Genomic DNA, 17,692 nt, shown 5'->3' on the forward strand with positions numbered 1-17,692 from the left:
GCATCATGTTTACTGATCAAATTTATGCCACAGTTCTGGAGCAGTTATAGAAAGTGCACCAGAATGAATTTCAAAGCCGTTCAAAACAAGAACATTGAACATTTTGTTTGTGGTGCTACCACTCTTGGATGGTTTAAGGCAGGTCTAAATTAGGCATCGATGAGGAAATGTGAACTAAGCCTCAGCAAAATATTATAGGGCCATGGCATTTCCCTCATTCCCCTATCACCATCAAGCCAGCACAACATTGTTTCAATGAGAAGCGATGTAGAACATAATGAAACAACATAGGCTTTTATGAAAATTATTGAATTTACAACGAAAGACTATATAAATGCTGTATAACAGTAGCAGTATGCTACAGACAGACCGAAACAATCACATAACTATAGGATGACATCAATGCTGAAAAAGCTTGCCACATCAGGTCTTGCATGGTTTAGGACAATTAAGCAACTAACAGGCAGAGGTTGTTTCATGAACATCCCCAAAAGCTGCGTATTCAGCCCAGCATACAAGCACAAAAGACAAACCTGAACCATTTAATACCATCCCAAGCCATGATTCATCTCAGCATTCTCTCAAGGTCCCCATCATCAGAGATACTAGTGTTTAGCCAGTTTTATTCAGTTTGTGTGATATCAAAAGACTCAATGAACTGGGCACAAAATTATGCTATTCCAGTATAGCCAGCACACTGGCTTCCATCAGATGGTAGGCAAATTGCCCAGGTACATCCTGTCCATAAAAACCAGGCCAAATCCCACTAAAACATCTTCCACCCTTTCAGTTTCTCCACAATCAACAGCATAGTAGTATAAGGAGCCATTAACAATCTTTTCTCTCTTATTCATTAATTACCTTCTACCATTGTATTCAGATTCAATACAAATATACATACGACCTTTATTCAAGAGGTGAAGTGGGGTGAGGTGAGGTGGCAAAATAACTGGAATCAAGGTGCCCCAATAAAACTGAGTTCTCAACAGTTAGGACAGAAAGCATTTCAGAGGCTGGAACGATACCTGGTACAAAGGAGGATATTTATAGTTGTTGGATCCCAATCTTCTCATCACCAGGATATCACTTTAAAAGCTCTGCAGGGATGTTCCCACGTCTAATCTTTTGCTACCGAATCAATGACTATCCAGGCTTAAGCTGATAAATGGCAACACAATACTGACCCTATAGAAGTGCCAGTAAATTACCATTTTCAGCGAGAGAGAACCTAGATACCTCCCATTGATAGCCAAAGGCAATATCTCAGCTCATCTGATATTGAAATCCTCATCTATGTCCCTTTCAACTACAAACTTGCCTAGATAGGAGTTAAGGCAAAAAACAATCAAGGAACTCACTGCTATCCAACTGATCGGCACTTTGTCCAAGAGCCTAAATATCCATTCCCTCCATTATAAGATATAAGATCTTATAAGATATCTTTATTGGTCACATGTACATCGAAACACACAGTGAAATACATCTTTTGCATAGTGTGTTCTGGGGCAGCCCGGAAGTGTCGCTATGCTTCCGGTGCCAACATAGCATGCCCACAACTTCCTAACCTGTACATCTTTGGAATGTGGGAGGAAACCGGAGCACCCGGAAGAAACCCACACAGACACGGAGAGAATGTACAAACTCCTTACAGACAGTGGCCGGAATTGAACCCGGGTCGCTGGTGCTGTAAAGTGTTACGCTAACTGCTACACTACCGTGCCTGCCCATTTTACTAGTATACCCTGACCATAATTTATGTTATGAGTAAATAGTTTGCACTGATGCACAGCCTCCCAGAACTTTCTGTCCTCTATCATGAAGGCCTTAGATGACAGCAAGTGGGAGAGTCTGGACCAGCCACTGACCATGGAGAAGCTGACAGGCTCCATCCATTCCCTTGATTCGAATAAAACTCCCAGAAGCGACATCTTTTACTGGCGGAATTGTACTCGCCTCTGTGGGACTGGATGGGCCTGGACCTGCTGGAAGTGTACAATGCTATGCTTCTGTCTGGCAGCATGTCAGAATCCATGAGGAAGGGCACATTACTCTCACCTACAAGCAGAAGGGGGAGAGAGAGGGCATCAGAAATTGGAGACCCATCTCACTGTTGAATGTGGAGTATAAGATCCTGTTCAAGGCCATCGCCAACAGTGTCAAGTCTGCTCTGGGACAGGTGATCCACCCAGACCAAACCTGTGCTGTACGTGGCAGGAATATGTTCGACAGCCTTGCACTGCTCAGGGACACCATCGCTTACGTGCAGAACAGAGAGGTGGACACCTGCCTGGTCAGCTTGGACCAGGAGAAGGCCTTCGACAGGATATCACACATGTACATGTTGGACGTGCTCTCCAAAATGGGCTTTGGGGAGGGAATCAGGAATTGGATGCAATTGCTCTACACAGTCATCAGTAGCGCAGTCCAAATCAATGGGTGGGAAACAGACAGCTTCCCCATTAAGTCTGGAGTCAGGCAGGGCTGCCTTCTCTCCCGTCTTGTCTGTGTGCTGTATAGAACCCTTTGCCAAGTCCATCAGGGAGGACGAGAGCATCAGAAGGGTGATGTTGCCAGGCAGTGGGGGGCACCCAGGTGAAAACCTCCCTGTATACGGACAATGTTGCCATCTTCTGCTCGGACCCAAGATCAATTCACAGATTGACCAACATCTGTGACCAGTTTGGGTTGGCATCAGGGGCCAGAGTTAACCGCGCAAAAGGTGAGGCTATGCTCTTCGGCAAATGGCCTGACCGATCCAATGTTCCCTTCGCCGTCAGGCCTGACTACCTGAAGGTTTTGGGGATCTGGTTTGGCGGGGCCAGGGCGTGCAACAAAAATTGGCGGTTTGGGAAGGTGAAGCAGAAACTGGGACTGTGGGAATGGCGCTCCCTCTCAATAACTGGGAAGAACTTGGTCATCAGGTGTGAGGTGCTCTCAGGGCTGCTATACTTGGCACAGGTGTGGCCTGTTCCTCACTCCTCTGGCTTGGGAATCACCTGTGCCGTCTTCCAGTTCATCTGGGGGATCCAAGATGGAGCGGGTCTGACGGGTTGTCCTGAACAATAGGGACAAAAGTGTCCCCAATGTCACCCTCATCCTGATGACCACCTTCGTCTGTGGCTGCATCAGGCTGTGTGTGGAACCAAAGTACGTCTGTACCAAGTGTCACTACGTGCTGAGGTTCTACCTGGCCCCAGCGTTGCGAAGGATGGGCCTGGCCCCATTGCCACGCAACGTCCCAGTTAGCTGGACGTTGCCGCACTACCTGTCCTTCGCGAAAAAGTTCTTCCAGACCAACACCTTCGACCACAAGTCCATCAGGCAGTGGTCAGCACGGAACATCCTGCAAACACTGCAGAAGGACTTGATGGATACTGTGGGATGGTTCCCTGAGCAGACTGTGCAGACCATCTGGCAGAATGCCTCATTGCCAAAACTCACCAACAAGCACCAAGACCTCGCTTGGCTGACGGTGAGGGGGGCCCTCCCAGTCAGATCCTTCCTGCATGGTCGAAACATCAGTCCCAGCACGCGCTGCCCCCAGGAGGACTGCGCTGGGGACGAGACGGTCACCAGCCTCTTTGCAGGCTGTGGGTTTGCGAGGAGGGTGTGGAGAAAGATGAAGGGTCCTTGTCACAGTTCATCCCCAGCAGCTGTGTAACAGAGAAATCTCTGATCTACGGGCTGTTCCCGGGGACACACACAGAGATGGACATCAACTGCTGCTGGAAGGTCATCAACTCGGTGAAAGACGCCCTTTGGTCTGCCCGAAACTTGTTGGTCTCCCAGCACTGCGAGATGTCCATAGGGGAATGCTGCTGACTGGCACATTCCAGGCTGCAGGAGTAGGTGCTGAGGGACGCACTGAAGCTGAGTGCAGCCAATGCGAGGGCTCGGTGGGGAAGGACTACAGTTTAGGGTTCTTCTGCCACTGGAGAGGGAGGGGTGGGGGTCAGGTGAGAAAGCCCCTTAAATATTGTTAATACGGGATTGGGGTAGCACCCCAGGGAGCCACACGAGTGGCATTGGTGCTGTGTTTTTTTATATAAGAAGGTAACACTAATGACTGATCCATACACGAATGTAAAGGTTGGCACTGTTTTATTGTTGTATATAGTTTGTTTTTTTATGATGAATAAAGTTTATTTTGGAATAAAAAAAGTTTGCACTGTCTGTTTGTAAGTTACACGTGCAACTAATACTGTCAAAACATCTTGATATATTCTGTGAAGGCAGAGAAGATAATGATTTATAAAATTACCTTTCTTACTGCTTCACTAATCTAATTTTTCATGCACAACTACAGAAGAAAATGTGTTTAATATTTGCATACATTATGCACAGGATGATTAACAAAAAGAAATTTACAGACAAATAATTTAGATCAAACAAATTCAATTAACAAAATGAATACAAGTATATTAGATCAAATTTTAATGTCAGATTTAAATTTAAGTAAGAATTTATTCAGTATTGATTTCTTTAATTTTTATTGGGCTGTACTTTTCATTTGTGATAAATCTAGTACAAGTCCTCAATTAAACAGCAAGTTGTTGGATTACGTTTACTTACAACTTTATTTCATTTTATATCTGTAATAGTATTTTGTTTATGATAATGTAATATTTTACATTGATATTTCTTAATCTTGAGCTTGTCTGGCACACAGTCTATCATTAGATCTGGCCGGACTACATCAATCACTTTCTTTTGCTAAGACTGCCCTCTTTTTGGGATAATACTGAAGAGAAAAGATAAGCACAGCTTGTTTTCATTTTAAAAGTAAAACCTGCACTTCTGTAGTGTTTTGATACTCAGTAATTGGAGTTGTACAGGATTGCATGCACTGATTTCTTGCTGACTTATTGGCAAAGTAATAAAGGAGGAAAAAAAGCCTGATGTATCGTTAAGGTCTGAGTGGAACTGGATATTAAACAGTGAAATCTACATCAGAGGAGGGAGAGATTCACTCATAGTTGTCTGATCGTCAAGAAACAGAAGACACACAAGTTCTGGGTTTTTTGTATGCTTCTTTATGTGAAGGTGACAGAGATGACAACAGTGGTAACAAACTTAAAATCTATGGTGCTCCAAGGCATTCCCCGATCGCCGAGACCTTTGTGGTGTTCTTTGTGACCTTCCATTATGTTTCTGCCTCCAAAGCAACTAAGCCCTTCTCTTCAAAAATGTTCTATGACCAAGAGAACCCAAATGGAATTTCACCATCTCACAACTGCCACCAAGTTATTGTCAATATTACAATACACTCCAGTATGTGCTACTAGAGACTGCAAATGCTTTCTGTGATCATATGTAGGATGTGCCTTCTAGTGGCTAAGACTGGCAATACAAGCTTCTGTGTCTCCATACAAGCTTACCGATGGACTTCACCATTCATAACAATATTCCTAAATGCAACAGCCTGAAACAAATTCAGTCTCATGGTCAGTAGATGCACCAAGTAGAGATCTGTTTGAGATTACAAGGGATATTTTCAACTATGATGCAGGTCAATACGGTTGATGCAAGCAGTGGTAGAGGGTAGAGAAGAGTAAACTAATGCCCAACCAATAGTGTTGGCAGTAGGCCCAAACTATTTTCATGGTCAAGTCATATATCAACAAATTGTTACTACTGAAAGAGTGTCACTAAACAGTTCATCAATTCTGGGGCAGAATATGCATTACAGGAACAGCCCTCACATGTCGTAACAGTTCGCAGTCAATGGAAACCAGTGTTTTGAATTACCCAGATGACCTTCAGCCACCAAGACAGAAAAAAGCTAATTCAGACTGTCCCTGGGTTATGAATGTCTGACTTATGGACAGATACATACACATGAACTCCTATAGTATTAAATTCAAAAATTCAATGTACATACATACGTTTGTTTCTACGAACAGCAGAACTGGCTTTCTCTCTCTCCACTTTTAGCAATTGTTCTTTCTTATCAGTCTTGTGTGCTTTTGATGCCATTTATTACAATACTCTGGAGGTATGGTTACCATATCGAGTGATTGTTGTGTATTTTCTGACTTACGGACAAACTTGACTTATGGTCGTCTGTAAAAACGGAACCCGTTCATTATCCAGGGACAGCCTATATCACTCAAGTATTGCCACATATTTAAAGTATCCCATCTGGGTAGAACTGCATACTTGGGATACTTTTCTCATTCTTAAAGAAATGAATAGATATGGAAACTGTTGACACAGAAAGTACACCTTCTAACCCTTCCTTCTTTCACTGATGTAACACAGTACACCATATCATTTCTCTTCATTAATTCAACAGAACAAAACAAACTTTATTAGTAAAGCACAAAACCTATTCCATTATTCTCCCTTTTACAAATAAGCTATTAACATGCCCTAAGGCTCTCATTATGTGATTAAGAATCATTGAACAGTTGGTTTCAAATTTGACTTAAAGTGAAATCACTCGTACATTAACCAAGTTAGTGGAAGTATTTGGGGGGGGGGGGGGCGGGGGGTGGTGTTGAGGTTTTGCAGAGAATCTGGAAAAGTGCTGATGGCTAGAAATTACATCTGTTTTTTTTCCTTCAAACTCAAGTCATACCATTCCCATTACAGATTATCAAAATAAATCACTGTCAATGTCAAAATTAAGCAGCATCTGGATGACAATTGGTTCCACCTTTGATTTGTGCATAAAGTTCACAAAGAGGATAATACAGACTTTGTTTTAAATATGCATTTTTTTCCTTTGGACTATTCTTTTTGTACGTTTATAAAGGTATCTGCTAAAAATAAAAATAATAAAACACATTCACACATTTATCATTAAACTATGGTTTAGTACAGTTGGTCACAGCCCTCATCGCTGTGCCACTGAACTGTCCTATTTCAGTGTTTAAACAGCTGTAAAAGCTGGATTATGGATAGAAAGGCAGACACAGGTTTGAGAAGGGAGAACTTGTTCAAGGAATTTGTAGAAAGATGTTGGTGATGAGGCTCTGGTTTTCAAGGACTAAAGGGTTAGGATAGATTTTTTTTGAGAGAAAAGAATGATGCAAGCATTTTAATGCAATGGGATACAAGGAAGGGAAGCTATTTCTAATGACAGTTTGCATCAGGGTGGGGAAGTATTTTAGATAGTAATCATTTTCATGGGACAGTGATCAGAGATGAAAGTGGATTTCATTGTTGATAAAGGCACCTTTGGGAAGCAGAAACCAAATAAAGAATGAAGCAATAATACCCTTAATCTTCAACTAATGTATTTGAATTACCATCTTATTTTTATTTCACCTTGATTGTTCAATTGTTAGAATGAAGGTAAGTTTTACAGAAATAAAAATAATCTTTGAACTCTGGCTTAAATGAAGGTATGATTACTGGAACAATCAATTGTCTAAAACATCTACATAGCAATGCCAATCAACAAACTACTGTTCTGTTAGAAATCTGATTCCTCAGCTCATTTGAAACATGATGTTTCAAACGATATCCCAAACAAGATTATCTTGCAATTATGACATCTGGTTAATGATAACTATGTTGTGTAGCTTTGTCGAGTGCCAAATCTGAAAAGCAATAGAAGTAATTATATAAAAATGATCGGGATTGATTTTTCTCCGTTATCCTAATCAATAATCATTTTGGCTTTGATTTTCAATAACTGGCTCAAAAAGCATAATGAGTGGATAAAGCTTGCTGGAGGTCTCTACCTCCTCTGTTCCAACCCCAAAGTTTATTTTTTAGGCTGCAGTCACCCTTTTGGCAGCAAAAATCTGAGGGCTGCCATGCATGTCAAGTGACTCTGGAAGATGAGCACTGGAGCATTTTAAGCATCAGATGAAAATCTTGTGCTGCTGCAACACCATCCAAAAGGACATCAATCTGATTTCACATAAATAAAAGCAGATAATAAGATAAGACAAGATATCTTTTAGTCACATGTACATCGAAACACACAGTGAAATGCATCTTTTGTGTAGTGTTCTGGGGGCAGCCCGGAAGTGTCGCTGTGCTTCCGGCGCCAACATAGCATGCCCACAACTTCCTAACCTGTACATCTTTGGAATGTGGGAGGAAACCGAAGCACCCGGAGGAAACCCATGCAGACACGGGGAGAATGTATAAACTCCTTACAGACAGTGGCCAGAATTGAACCCGGGTTGCTGGCGCTGTAATAGTGTTATGCTAACCACTACACTACCATACCTGTGTTATAGTCCAACTGAGTAAATACTACAGAAGAGAAATTCACTCACCTGGTGGACAAAGACATTCAGATGTAACATCTCTAATTGTCCTGATTTTTCCAACTGTGTTTGTTAACTCCTATGGAAATAAAGTAAAATATTAATGGTACAGTAAAATCCACTTACTACAATTAAATATGATCATATGTGCTTGAATTACAACTTCCCAAACTAAACTGCAAAATGTCTTGTTTTCTTGTATTTCTGATTCTAATGTGATAATCAGTACAGGTTAGTTGTGCCAATCAGTCCCAGATTTCTAGGGTGATTAGTTTAGCTATGATATTTTCATTGTTCAGACACCAGAACTCCTTTTCACACTTCTCTTGAATTTCATCTGACTTTTTTTTACTATCTTCATCCAGTTTTCGTCCTTTTGCACTCCTGCAATGCAACAATCAGCAATGCTAAACAGCTCAGAGCAAAAGGTAATAAAACAACAAAGATAAATGATAATATGCAACAAAGCCACAAGTGAAAACAAAGTACTCCATGTAAAGCAATGTTCAGTGTATCAATTGCATGTTGACTGGAGCACTGCTGCATAGCTGAGCAGCAAATTAAACGACAGACCAGGAAACTGCATAAAACCAGCAAAATTCAGCTTTTCATCTGCAAGTGTTACGAATTGGATGTGCACCACATCTGAATTTTTAAATACTTTAATTTCATTTTTAGTTTGTTGGTCAGTAATACTTTGCAGTTAGACAATGGTGCTCACTGGCACTTTAAGCATTTTACCAGTACACTAATCATATTATGCAACTAAAAATTTTATTATACTTTAAAAATTCATTCCTACTGTTTCTCAGTGTTTACAAGGGGACCAATATTCCACTCTCCAGCCACTCCTCAGAATTCCCTTTAAGCAGTTTGGCATTTTAAGTGGATATTGTATGCTTTTATCATTAGTAGTGATTTGGGAATCAAAAAATGAAAATAAAATCTTGGTTAAATAACATCTTTCACATTCCTTTCAAGACATTCCAAAGCACGTTCCAGCCAATGAAGTACCCTTGAAGTGGAGTCACCGTCGTGATGCAGGAAATATGGTGCAAATATGGAGATGACAAGCTTCCACAAACAATATGATAATGACCAAATAACGTGTCCTATTGATGTTGACTGAGATTTATATATTCACCAAAGTATCAGGGTTAACATGACTACTCTTCAAAATAGTGACATGGAATCTTTCACCTTGAAGAGCAAACGGAGCCTGCTTAAACTTCTCATCTGACTCGGTACGAGTGTCATTATCTTTTAACAATCATTTGAACACCCAATCAAACTGATTAATGTGGTTGGATTCCACTGTATTTGCAGGGTACAGATTAAGACTAAAAGTTAATGCTAAATCAAAAAACATGGAATTAAAAGCTCCCAACAGACCCAATAACTTGCAATTATGAAGCATATTTTGTAAAAGTGCCAAGACACTTCACAGAGATACAATGTTAAAGAGATGTCAAACCAAAGCAAAATTGAAATATTATCCATAAAACAGAAAAACATCTCAAGTTCTTCACAAAGGATTAATCAGATGCATATGAATGCTAAGATAACAGGAGCTATGAGGAGTGACCAAAACCTTTTGCAGAGGACTAAAGGAAGACACAAGTGAAGAAGCTGTTGATTATAGGGAGGAAATTCCTGAGAGAGGATTTAAACACAGCCTACAAAAGTGGAGGGAGGGGATGGGAAGAGACAAAAGGCATATTGTGCAAAAGAACAGAGCCAGAACAATACAGTGACAATAAAGGACATACAGAGGCCATGCAGAAATGAGAGAATGGAGGCTGCCCAGGAAAAGATTGGAACAGTTAAGTATGGAGTTAATGAAGGCTTGGATAAAAGCTTCAGCTACAGGTAAGGTTACACATGAGCAAAGGCATACAATTTTACAGATGTCCAAGGTGATTTTCAAAGATAGGCAGTGGAGTTTCAGGAGGGTGTTTTAAGTTGTCAAAAGCATAACCACCTACGATGGGGAAGAGGACACATACAAGAGGCCAAGTCAGGTCAGCAGAGGGTTCAGGGGGTTATGATGTATGAAAACTTAAGAGAAATACAAGGTCCAAACCAAAGATGACCATTTTATGTGCCAAGGCTTCTGCATTTAGGTCAAAGAGGTTGAGGGTAATGGATGAGCAGGACACAGCAAAGGAATGGGAATGGGGCAGGAGTTCTGGATAAGTTCAAAGAGTTAGAGGACAGAAAGCTGGCTGGGAGAACACTGGAAAAAAAATGAAGGTACAAAGCTTTGGGTGAGGATTTCAGCAGGAACTATATTGAGGCCAGGGTAGAGGTGAGCCTGACATCAGAAATCATCTAGTTCTCTCAAAAACTGCACAGAAGTGGACATGATGGCTTTCCAATGTTTGAATGGGAGCTGTGCAGTTTTTGTCAATGAGTGTTGAAGAATCAGTTTAAAAACAATTTAGAAGCAGTGGAAGGGTTGGGAGAGGAGGGAATAAATAAGAGAAGACCAAAGGTGGCTCTGAGACTCAGAATTCGGCAGGCTTGGAAAGAGAAGCCATTCCTGGAGATTTTCTGTCTATTGTCAAAGTGAGGAAAGTACTAGTCAGAAGAATAAAAGTGTCACTGGAGAAGAATGACATAGTCAAGCACATCATGTACTGCAGAGAAAAATAGGGGTATAAAGTTGGACAACACATAGTATAAAAAAGAATGTCATTTGGAAATTTAGAACATTAGCTGTTCTATCCAAACCTGGTTATATTGATTCAAAGAATAAATACAGGAAAGATTTAAGATAATTAATCCCATTTGCATTCTGATATTTTTAATTTTATATCAGTGTTGAAATCAGATAATTTGTAACAATGAGGGATGGAGCCTAAACTTTATTGATTGATTGAGCTGTATACAATCCAAGCAACACATTTACTTGCCGAGCTTTGTCCACCTCAAAAGAAATTTTGTAAAGGATATTAAAAAATGGAAAAAAGTGTTTTCCACATTTATTTTAAACGTTTTGCGCTCAAGCTTCTGACTGGTTCAGATTAGGATAGGCTGCTCTGCCTTACTTGCCTGGATACTGCAGTCAGTGACAACGCTAGAAAGAAGATACATCTCAAAGAAAGCTGTTCTACCAATGAACGTAGCATTAGATCCTCTTTTCTCATTTCAGTTTCTGTCATATGTCAATCCTAAGGATACCCAGCAAAGACGAGATCATCAAATAGGCCAAACATTGGACAAATGGTCACCCATGGGGAGACAATTGTTGGGAGAAGAGACAGTGGGGAGACAGAAGGTTAGGTGGATCAGTAGCAGGGATTATGAGTCGAGTTGGGGGATTGTGATGAGGGAGGGGGGAAAACAACATCTAATTTATGGAAATACACTGCTGGCAAATAATTAGCCAGTTATGTTTTGTACTCAGAATTTTAACAGAATTCTAACTACGTATCACATAAAAATTGTGCATAATGCAATAATACTGTTCACAATATTTAAGAAGCATCTGGATAAGCACTTGAATCATCAAGGCACAGAAGACTAAGGACCAAGAGCTGATTAATGGGAATAGTATAGATAAGTACACGATGGTTGGCGTAGATACGATGGGCCAAGAACCCATTTCTGCGGTGTACAACTCTATGATAGATTACTTAGTTCCTTAACTTCATGGTCAGATCACTGATATCTGAAGACTATGCTGGAGACAGTTGAAAACAAAACCCACATTGCTGAGGAGCAGGGAATCACTGACACTGCACTTGCACTCTGAGGTTGTTGATAGGTTCACAATGTAATGATGGCAATGGTTTTAGTCATTTCAACTACAAAAACTGGACCATTATTACTCCAAGTATCCAAACAGATAGAGGGTTGGAGCAAATATAAATACTAAATAATATTGTAATGGTTTCATTGCATTTTCTAGATACATTCTTCTCTTTTGGTCGTTAAATAGAATTCTTAAAATCTTTTTCCATAATAATTATATTAATAAGTATGACTCCCCCAAGTTAGAGCTTGTCTAATTACTTCTCAGAAAATGTATTGCACAGTGTGGTATTGAAGTACGCATATTGGAAAGTCCTGAAGTAATCCACACCTGTACTGGGTTAGCTGATCTCACTCAGGACAGCACTAAACACTGTTAGTATCCCAGATAAGAGAAAAAACTAAAAGGATTGCAAATCTGATCCCCTTCCAAGACTCCTACTGGGATGTGTGATTTAGGGAAAGCCAACTGTGGTCACTGTCTAAATTCTCACAAACCTTTGCCATTTGAATGAGGTACAGAGGACTGCTTGTATTCATGACACTCTACCCTAGCAAAGGACAGGAACAATAAGAGAAAATATTATTCCTCTCCATTTCCACCAACAATGGGATCCCACCGCCAGTCACATCTTGCCCTCCCCGTCCCTTTCTGTAGGGACCACTCTCTCCATGACTTCCTGGTTCACTCATCCCTCCCCATTCACCCCTTCCCTGCACTTTCCCCTGGACGGTAGAAGTTGCAACACTTGTCCCTACACCTCCTCCCTCACCACCATTCAGGGACCTAAACAGCCCTTTCAGGCGAGGGAGAGACTCACATGCACCTCTTCCAACCTCATCTTTTGAATTTGATGTTCTCGATGTGGCCACTTCTACGTAGGCAAAACCAAGCGTAGGCTAGGTGGCTGTTCAGCAGAGCACCTGTGCTCTGTCCACGACGGCCAACTTGAGCTTTCAGTTTCACGTCATTTCAACTCTACCTCCTATTCCTACACCAACCATCTGTCCTTGGCCCTCTTCATTACCATGCTTCGGCTAAAAGCAAACTAGGAGAATAACACCTCATTTCCATTTGGGTAACCTCCAATCTAATGTTATGAACATTGAATTTTCCAATGTCGCATAACCCACACTTTTCCACAGGAACTTTTATTGATAGGGTAGATAGTCAGAGGCTTTTCCCCAGGGCTGAATTGGTGGCCACAAGAGGACATAGGTTTAAGGTGCTGGGGAGTAGATATAGAGGAGATGTCAGGGGTAAGTTTTTTTACTCAGAGAGTGGTGAGTGCGTGGAATGGGCTGCCAGAAATGGTGGTGGAGGCAGATACGATAGGGTCTTTCAAGAGACTGTTGGATAGGTACATGGAGCTGAGTAAAATAGAGGGCTATGGGTAAGCCTAGTAATTTCTAGGGTAGGGACATGTTTGGCACAGCTTTGTGGGCCAAAGGGCCTGAATTGTGCTGTAGTTTTTCTATGTTTCCTACTGGTCCACCTAGCTTCTCTCACTTTGTTCACCTTTTCCATTCCCCAGGTCGAGTAGTCTACTCCTCCACCAAATTCACTCATCTGTATATTTTCTATTTTAATGGACAAATTCACTTTGGAGAATGCTACTTGACTTAACTTTTCCTCACCATTTCCTTGTATTGCATACTCTTATTACTGTGTTTTTTTTAAAAATCACTGGTAGTTTCCTCCATATCAATCAGACATACTGATTGATTACTGACAAACTTGGTGCCACAAACAATCCATCCACTACTCTTTGGAACTTTTTTGTAAACATTCAAAATTATTGTAATTAGTTTTCAGTTGTAATTATGTTAGTGTTATGGCTAAGAATGAAAGAACCTGTCTGGTGTCCTAATAATCAGATGTCCGTTTTTTCTTGGCTTGGGAGCACTGTTGTCATTGTAGAATGTAATGAAATTATCTCTCATGTCAGATCTGAAGTGGTTCACTGAAATTGTAAATGCAATAATTAAATGAAATCTTACAATCACATGCCCAAAGTTGTTTAAACATCCTTGGAGGGAAACCTGAATCATAATGTAAAAGGTATTAGCATAGTTCTGACTTCAGAATTTGTCATGTTTCAAACTTCTGGGATTGAGTCTATAATTATAGCATTCAGCAAATATCACCTATCATGTTTCAATTCTGCAGGTTAAAAATAAACCATATCTTAATGTAATTCCCACAAAGTGGTGTGAGAACATTGATACAAATTGAAGCTGGAGTCACCTTATGGCTACCTGAGCCTGTTCTGCCATTCAATAATATAATTATTGGTCCCATGCCTCAAATCCATATTCCCACCCATTTCCTTGATGTCCAAAAATCTATGGGTCTCAGCCTTGAATATCCTCAATGACTGAGCATCTGCAACCCTCTACTATAAGGAATTTCAAAGATTCATATTCATCTGTGCAAAGAAATTTCTTGTTATCTCACCCTTAATTGGTTAACCCTTATCCTGAACCTATATTACTTACAGGTAGGTTATCCACCCTGTCAATCTTTTTTAGAATCTTATACACCTCAGTGAGATCACTTCTTTTTTTTAAACTCATCAGTATATGCAAATTTTACTCACTCAATCTCTTCTTTAAGGACAATGTCTCATCCCAGGAATAAATCCAGTGCATAACTGTTTCTCCTCAATCTGCACAATCCAGTAACTACTTAACTGCCTTTATTAAGAATATTGGATACACATGTCACGGTGTACACTGAGGTTTTTAACGTACATTCAGCTCACAAAAATTGATTCACTTTATAAATACAAATTGGAATAATTTTAAAACAAGTTGTATGAACTAAGGAAACAATTGAAACCATCAACTAAAAGCTACTTCATAGAAAATGATGCGATATGACATATTTATGTGTAGTTATATGTATCTCTAATATTTTGCATTACAATTACTATGGAATCTAACATACCACTTACAGGTCAGAAGCAGGCCATTCAGTCCATCAGGTCTATGATGGTGTTTCTTTTCCAAGGCACCCCCCTCTTACTTTATCTCACCTTACCAATGCATCCATCATTCCTTTATTTCTCCTTCATGTATGTTACTAACCCCCCTTTTAATCCATCTTCAACCATTCCATACAGTAGCCTGTTCCACATTCTAATCAGTCACTTCATAAAGAACATTTACAGCCTCCAGTTTTAGGCTCCCATAAAAAAGGTGGAAAAATCCTATGCCAATCTTACGAAATTCCTTCAAAGTTTTTTTTTATGGGATCAGTTTTCAATCTTCCCCTTTTTTTAAAAAAAGAGAAAAACAGTCTTTCAATTCTGATGTCATCGTGTAAATCAACCTTCTCTAGTGAGATATTTCCCTTCTGTAATATAGAAATCACAACCGAGCACAGCTGGTTGATCATGGTCCAACCAGGATTTTTTGTTTTAATATCCTCCTCTACTTTTCAATGTTGTGAATCCTTTCCAATTAATAATTAATCTCAGATGACATATTTACATGTTTATTAATCTGCACTGCTATTTTTTGTTTGCTCCTCTAGCTCAAATGGACTATTTTCCAAAATGCATTCTTAAACGTATTATCTCACTTGTCTATATTGAAATTCACGCCTATTGTGCAAGTTTATTATTTTTTCTGCAGTCTTCCTCCGAATTAACTTCCCTTCTATGTGACCTTCTCCACAAGTTTTAAAAAATATTATTTGGAAAGTATTTGTGGAAAATGTCAGTAATGTTTCTAATCTAGACTGTAAAACAAAGGAGCAAAAGCTTAATAAATTCATTATGTATTCGGTGTTTCATTTTTTTAAAGTCACGAATATTCAGACAAAACGGCAATCCTACGAAATAGATACTACTGTACCTTTCTGATTACGAATAATAAACTCCTAGCCCCATGACAATAGGCAAAGCTGCAAGGGCAAACTCAGCTATTGCTTTTAAATTTGCAAGCATCAAGCAATCGTATTTTGTTTCATTGCAAAGAACTGAGAGAGTGGAATAAATGCAGTAGGACGCACGGCCAAGAACGAAATACACAAGGAAAGTAGAAAGGCGGCATGAAGTGGAAAGAAGACATGTTATGCTCAAGTCTTGGTAACGAGATACATCTCCTACACCTTCAGTCACTCTGCATACATAATACATTCATTTACCTCCTGAAGTTGGTCGATTCTCTTCTGTAGCACAAACAACAAATCTGCATTGTCTCGCGCCGCTTGCAATGAAATGCTTCCTTTCTGATTTTCCAATAGCTTTACTTTATCTTGCAACACTGTCGTCTTAACATTTAATAATAAACACAATGCTACAGAAGCGACTGATAACAGTAGACTGACTAGTGTCGGCAATGTCCTGAAACAGGCTGTAGGATCTGGTGTGGGTACCATTTGCTTTTTACATTCTCCAGGCTTGAGTGACTGATGATTCTTGCCCATCCTTCTGCTGCACCAAATAGAAATCCTTCTTCGGGTTAAAAAAAAGACGAGCCAAATATAAACAAACTCTGTCGCTAGAAAATCAATCAAAGAGAAGCAATTCAAGTTTTCTGGCACTTTTAAGTCAAAGATCTCGCCGTTGCCTTGCGATTTTCTTTCAGTACGCCCACTGTCCTTAACGGTTGTATGTATTCCCCTTGCTCGTTAAACGCACCGTTTTAAGTTTGTCAAGTTCCGACAATAAGTGACTTGCCTGCGATTAGCCAATGCTTAAAATAAATGGTGCAATAGATTCCCCACCTCTATTCCCTCTGGCCAGATGTAGAATATTTACATGTGAAGTTAACTTGCCATAATGAAAATACACCACGCCCACCCTGTGCTGGCACACACTAACATCACAATACTCTCATTGTACAACTGTGCATCAACTTACACCATTTATCAAATGTAAGAAGCCAATTATGGTTTTGGAAATAACTTTGAAAGTGTTTTAAACCGTTGAACCCGCAAAAGATATTTTCCCCCCACAGTGAATGCAACAGAATTGCGTAACGGTGAAACAGTGCACACCTTCCAACAAATTCACCTTTCTCACGTGGTGACGGGGATTCATACACACAGCGAAGAAAAAAAAATAAAGGTTTGTGTTGCCCAGGCTTGTCGAATCCACTCAGTGTCTGGCTATTGATTATTTTTCCACTGCGCAGTCATTTTGAAGAAACCATCGGAAAATTAATGGATTCGCCGCTGCAAATAATTCTCCGCCCACGACCCACAATTAAAACACGATGTTGTTACGGCGTTCCGCCTCCCGGTTGTCTGCCGCCGATCTGTTGGCTCTCGGTCACCCTCCAACGGCGAGTTAAGGAGAGCAAGCGGCCGGGGAGATGTCTTCCACCACCCCCCAACAGCCCGCGCCTGCGGCCACAACAGCGGGGGAGGGAGGGAGCGGTTGATTAATGTGGGTCTTACGGCTGAGTCCATTCATCCGCCCTCCTTGCACAATCTGATTGGTCCACCAAGTGCGGGCTAAATTTTGAAGTCATGGAATCATACAGTACGCAAACAGGCTCTTCGGCTCACCTTATTCATATAAAGCAATCATATACTTAGAACATATTACAGCACAGTACAGGCCCTTCGGCCCACAATGTTGAGCCGACATTTTATCCTGCTCTAAGATCTAACTCTTCCCTCCCACATAGCTCCCTATTTTTCTATCATTCATGTGCCTAAGAGTCTCCTAAATGTTACTAATGTACCTGCCCCT

General features: G+C 40.5%; 1 protein-coding gene across 3 annotated transcripts in view; it reads right to left on the minus strand.

The window, feature by feature from the left end:
* Positions 1–17,386, minus strand: part of LOC127569985 (collagen alpha-1(XXIII) chain-like) — a 119,851-nt gene extending 102,465 nt beyond the window's left edge. For 2 of the 3 annotated variants that reach the window (XM_052015123.1, XM_052015121.1), the window contains exons 1-2: positions 16,138–16,703; positions 8,238–8,307 (exon numbers count right to left, since the gene is read on the minus strand). In XM_052015123.1, the coding sequence (XP_051871083.1) occupies positions 8,238–8,267 (30 nt within the window). In that variant the 5' untranslated portion in view covers positions 8,268–8,307; positions 16,138–16,703. Of the gene's footprint in view, positions 1–8,237; positions 8,308–16,137; positions 16,704–17,008 lie in introns of those variants that run through there. The other variant, XM_052015122.1, reaches the window with a different exon arrangement.
* Between the last annotated feature and the right edge of the window lie 306 nt (positions 17,387–17,692).

This window comes from Pristis pectinata, chromosome 4 (genome assembly GCF_009764475.1).
Source record: "Pristis pectinata isolate sPriPec2 chromosome 4, sPriPec2.1.pri, whole genome shotgun sequence".
Lineage (NCBI taxonomy): Eukaryota > Metazoa > Chordata > Chondrichthyes > Rhinopristiformes > Pristidae > Pristis > Pristis pectinata.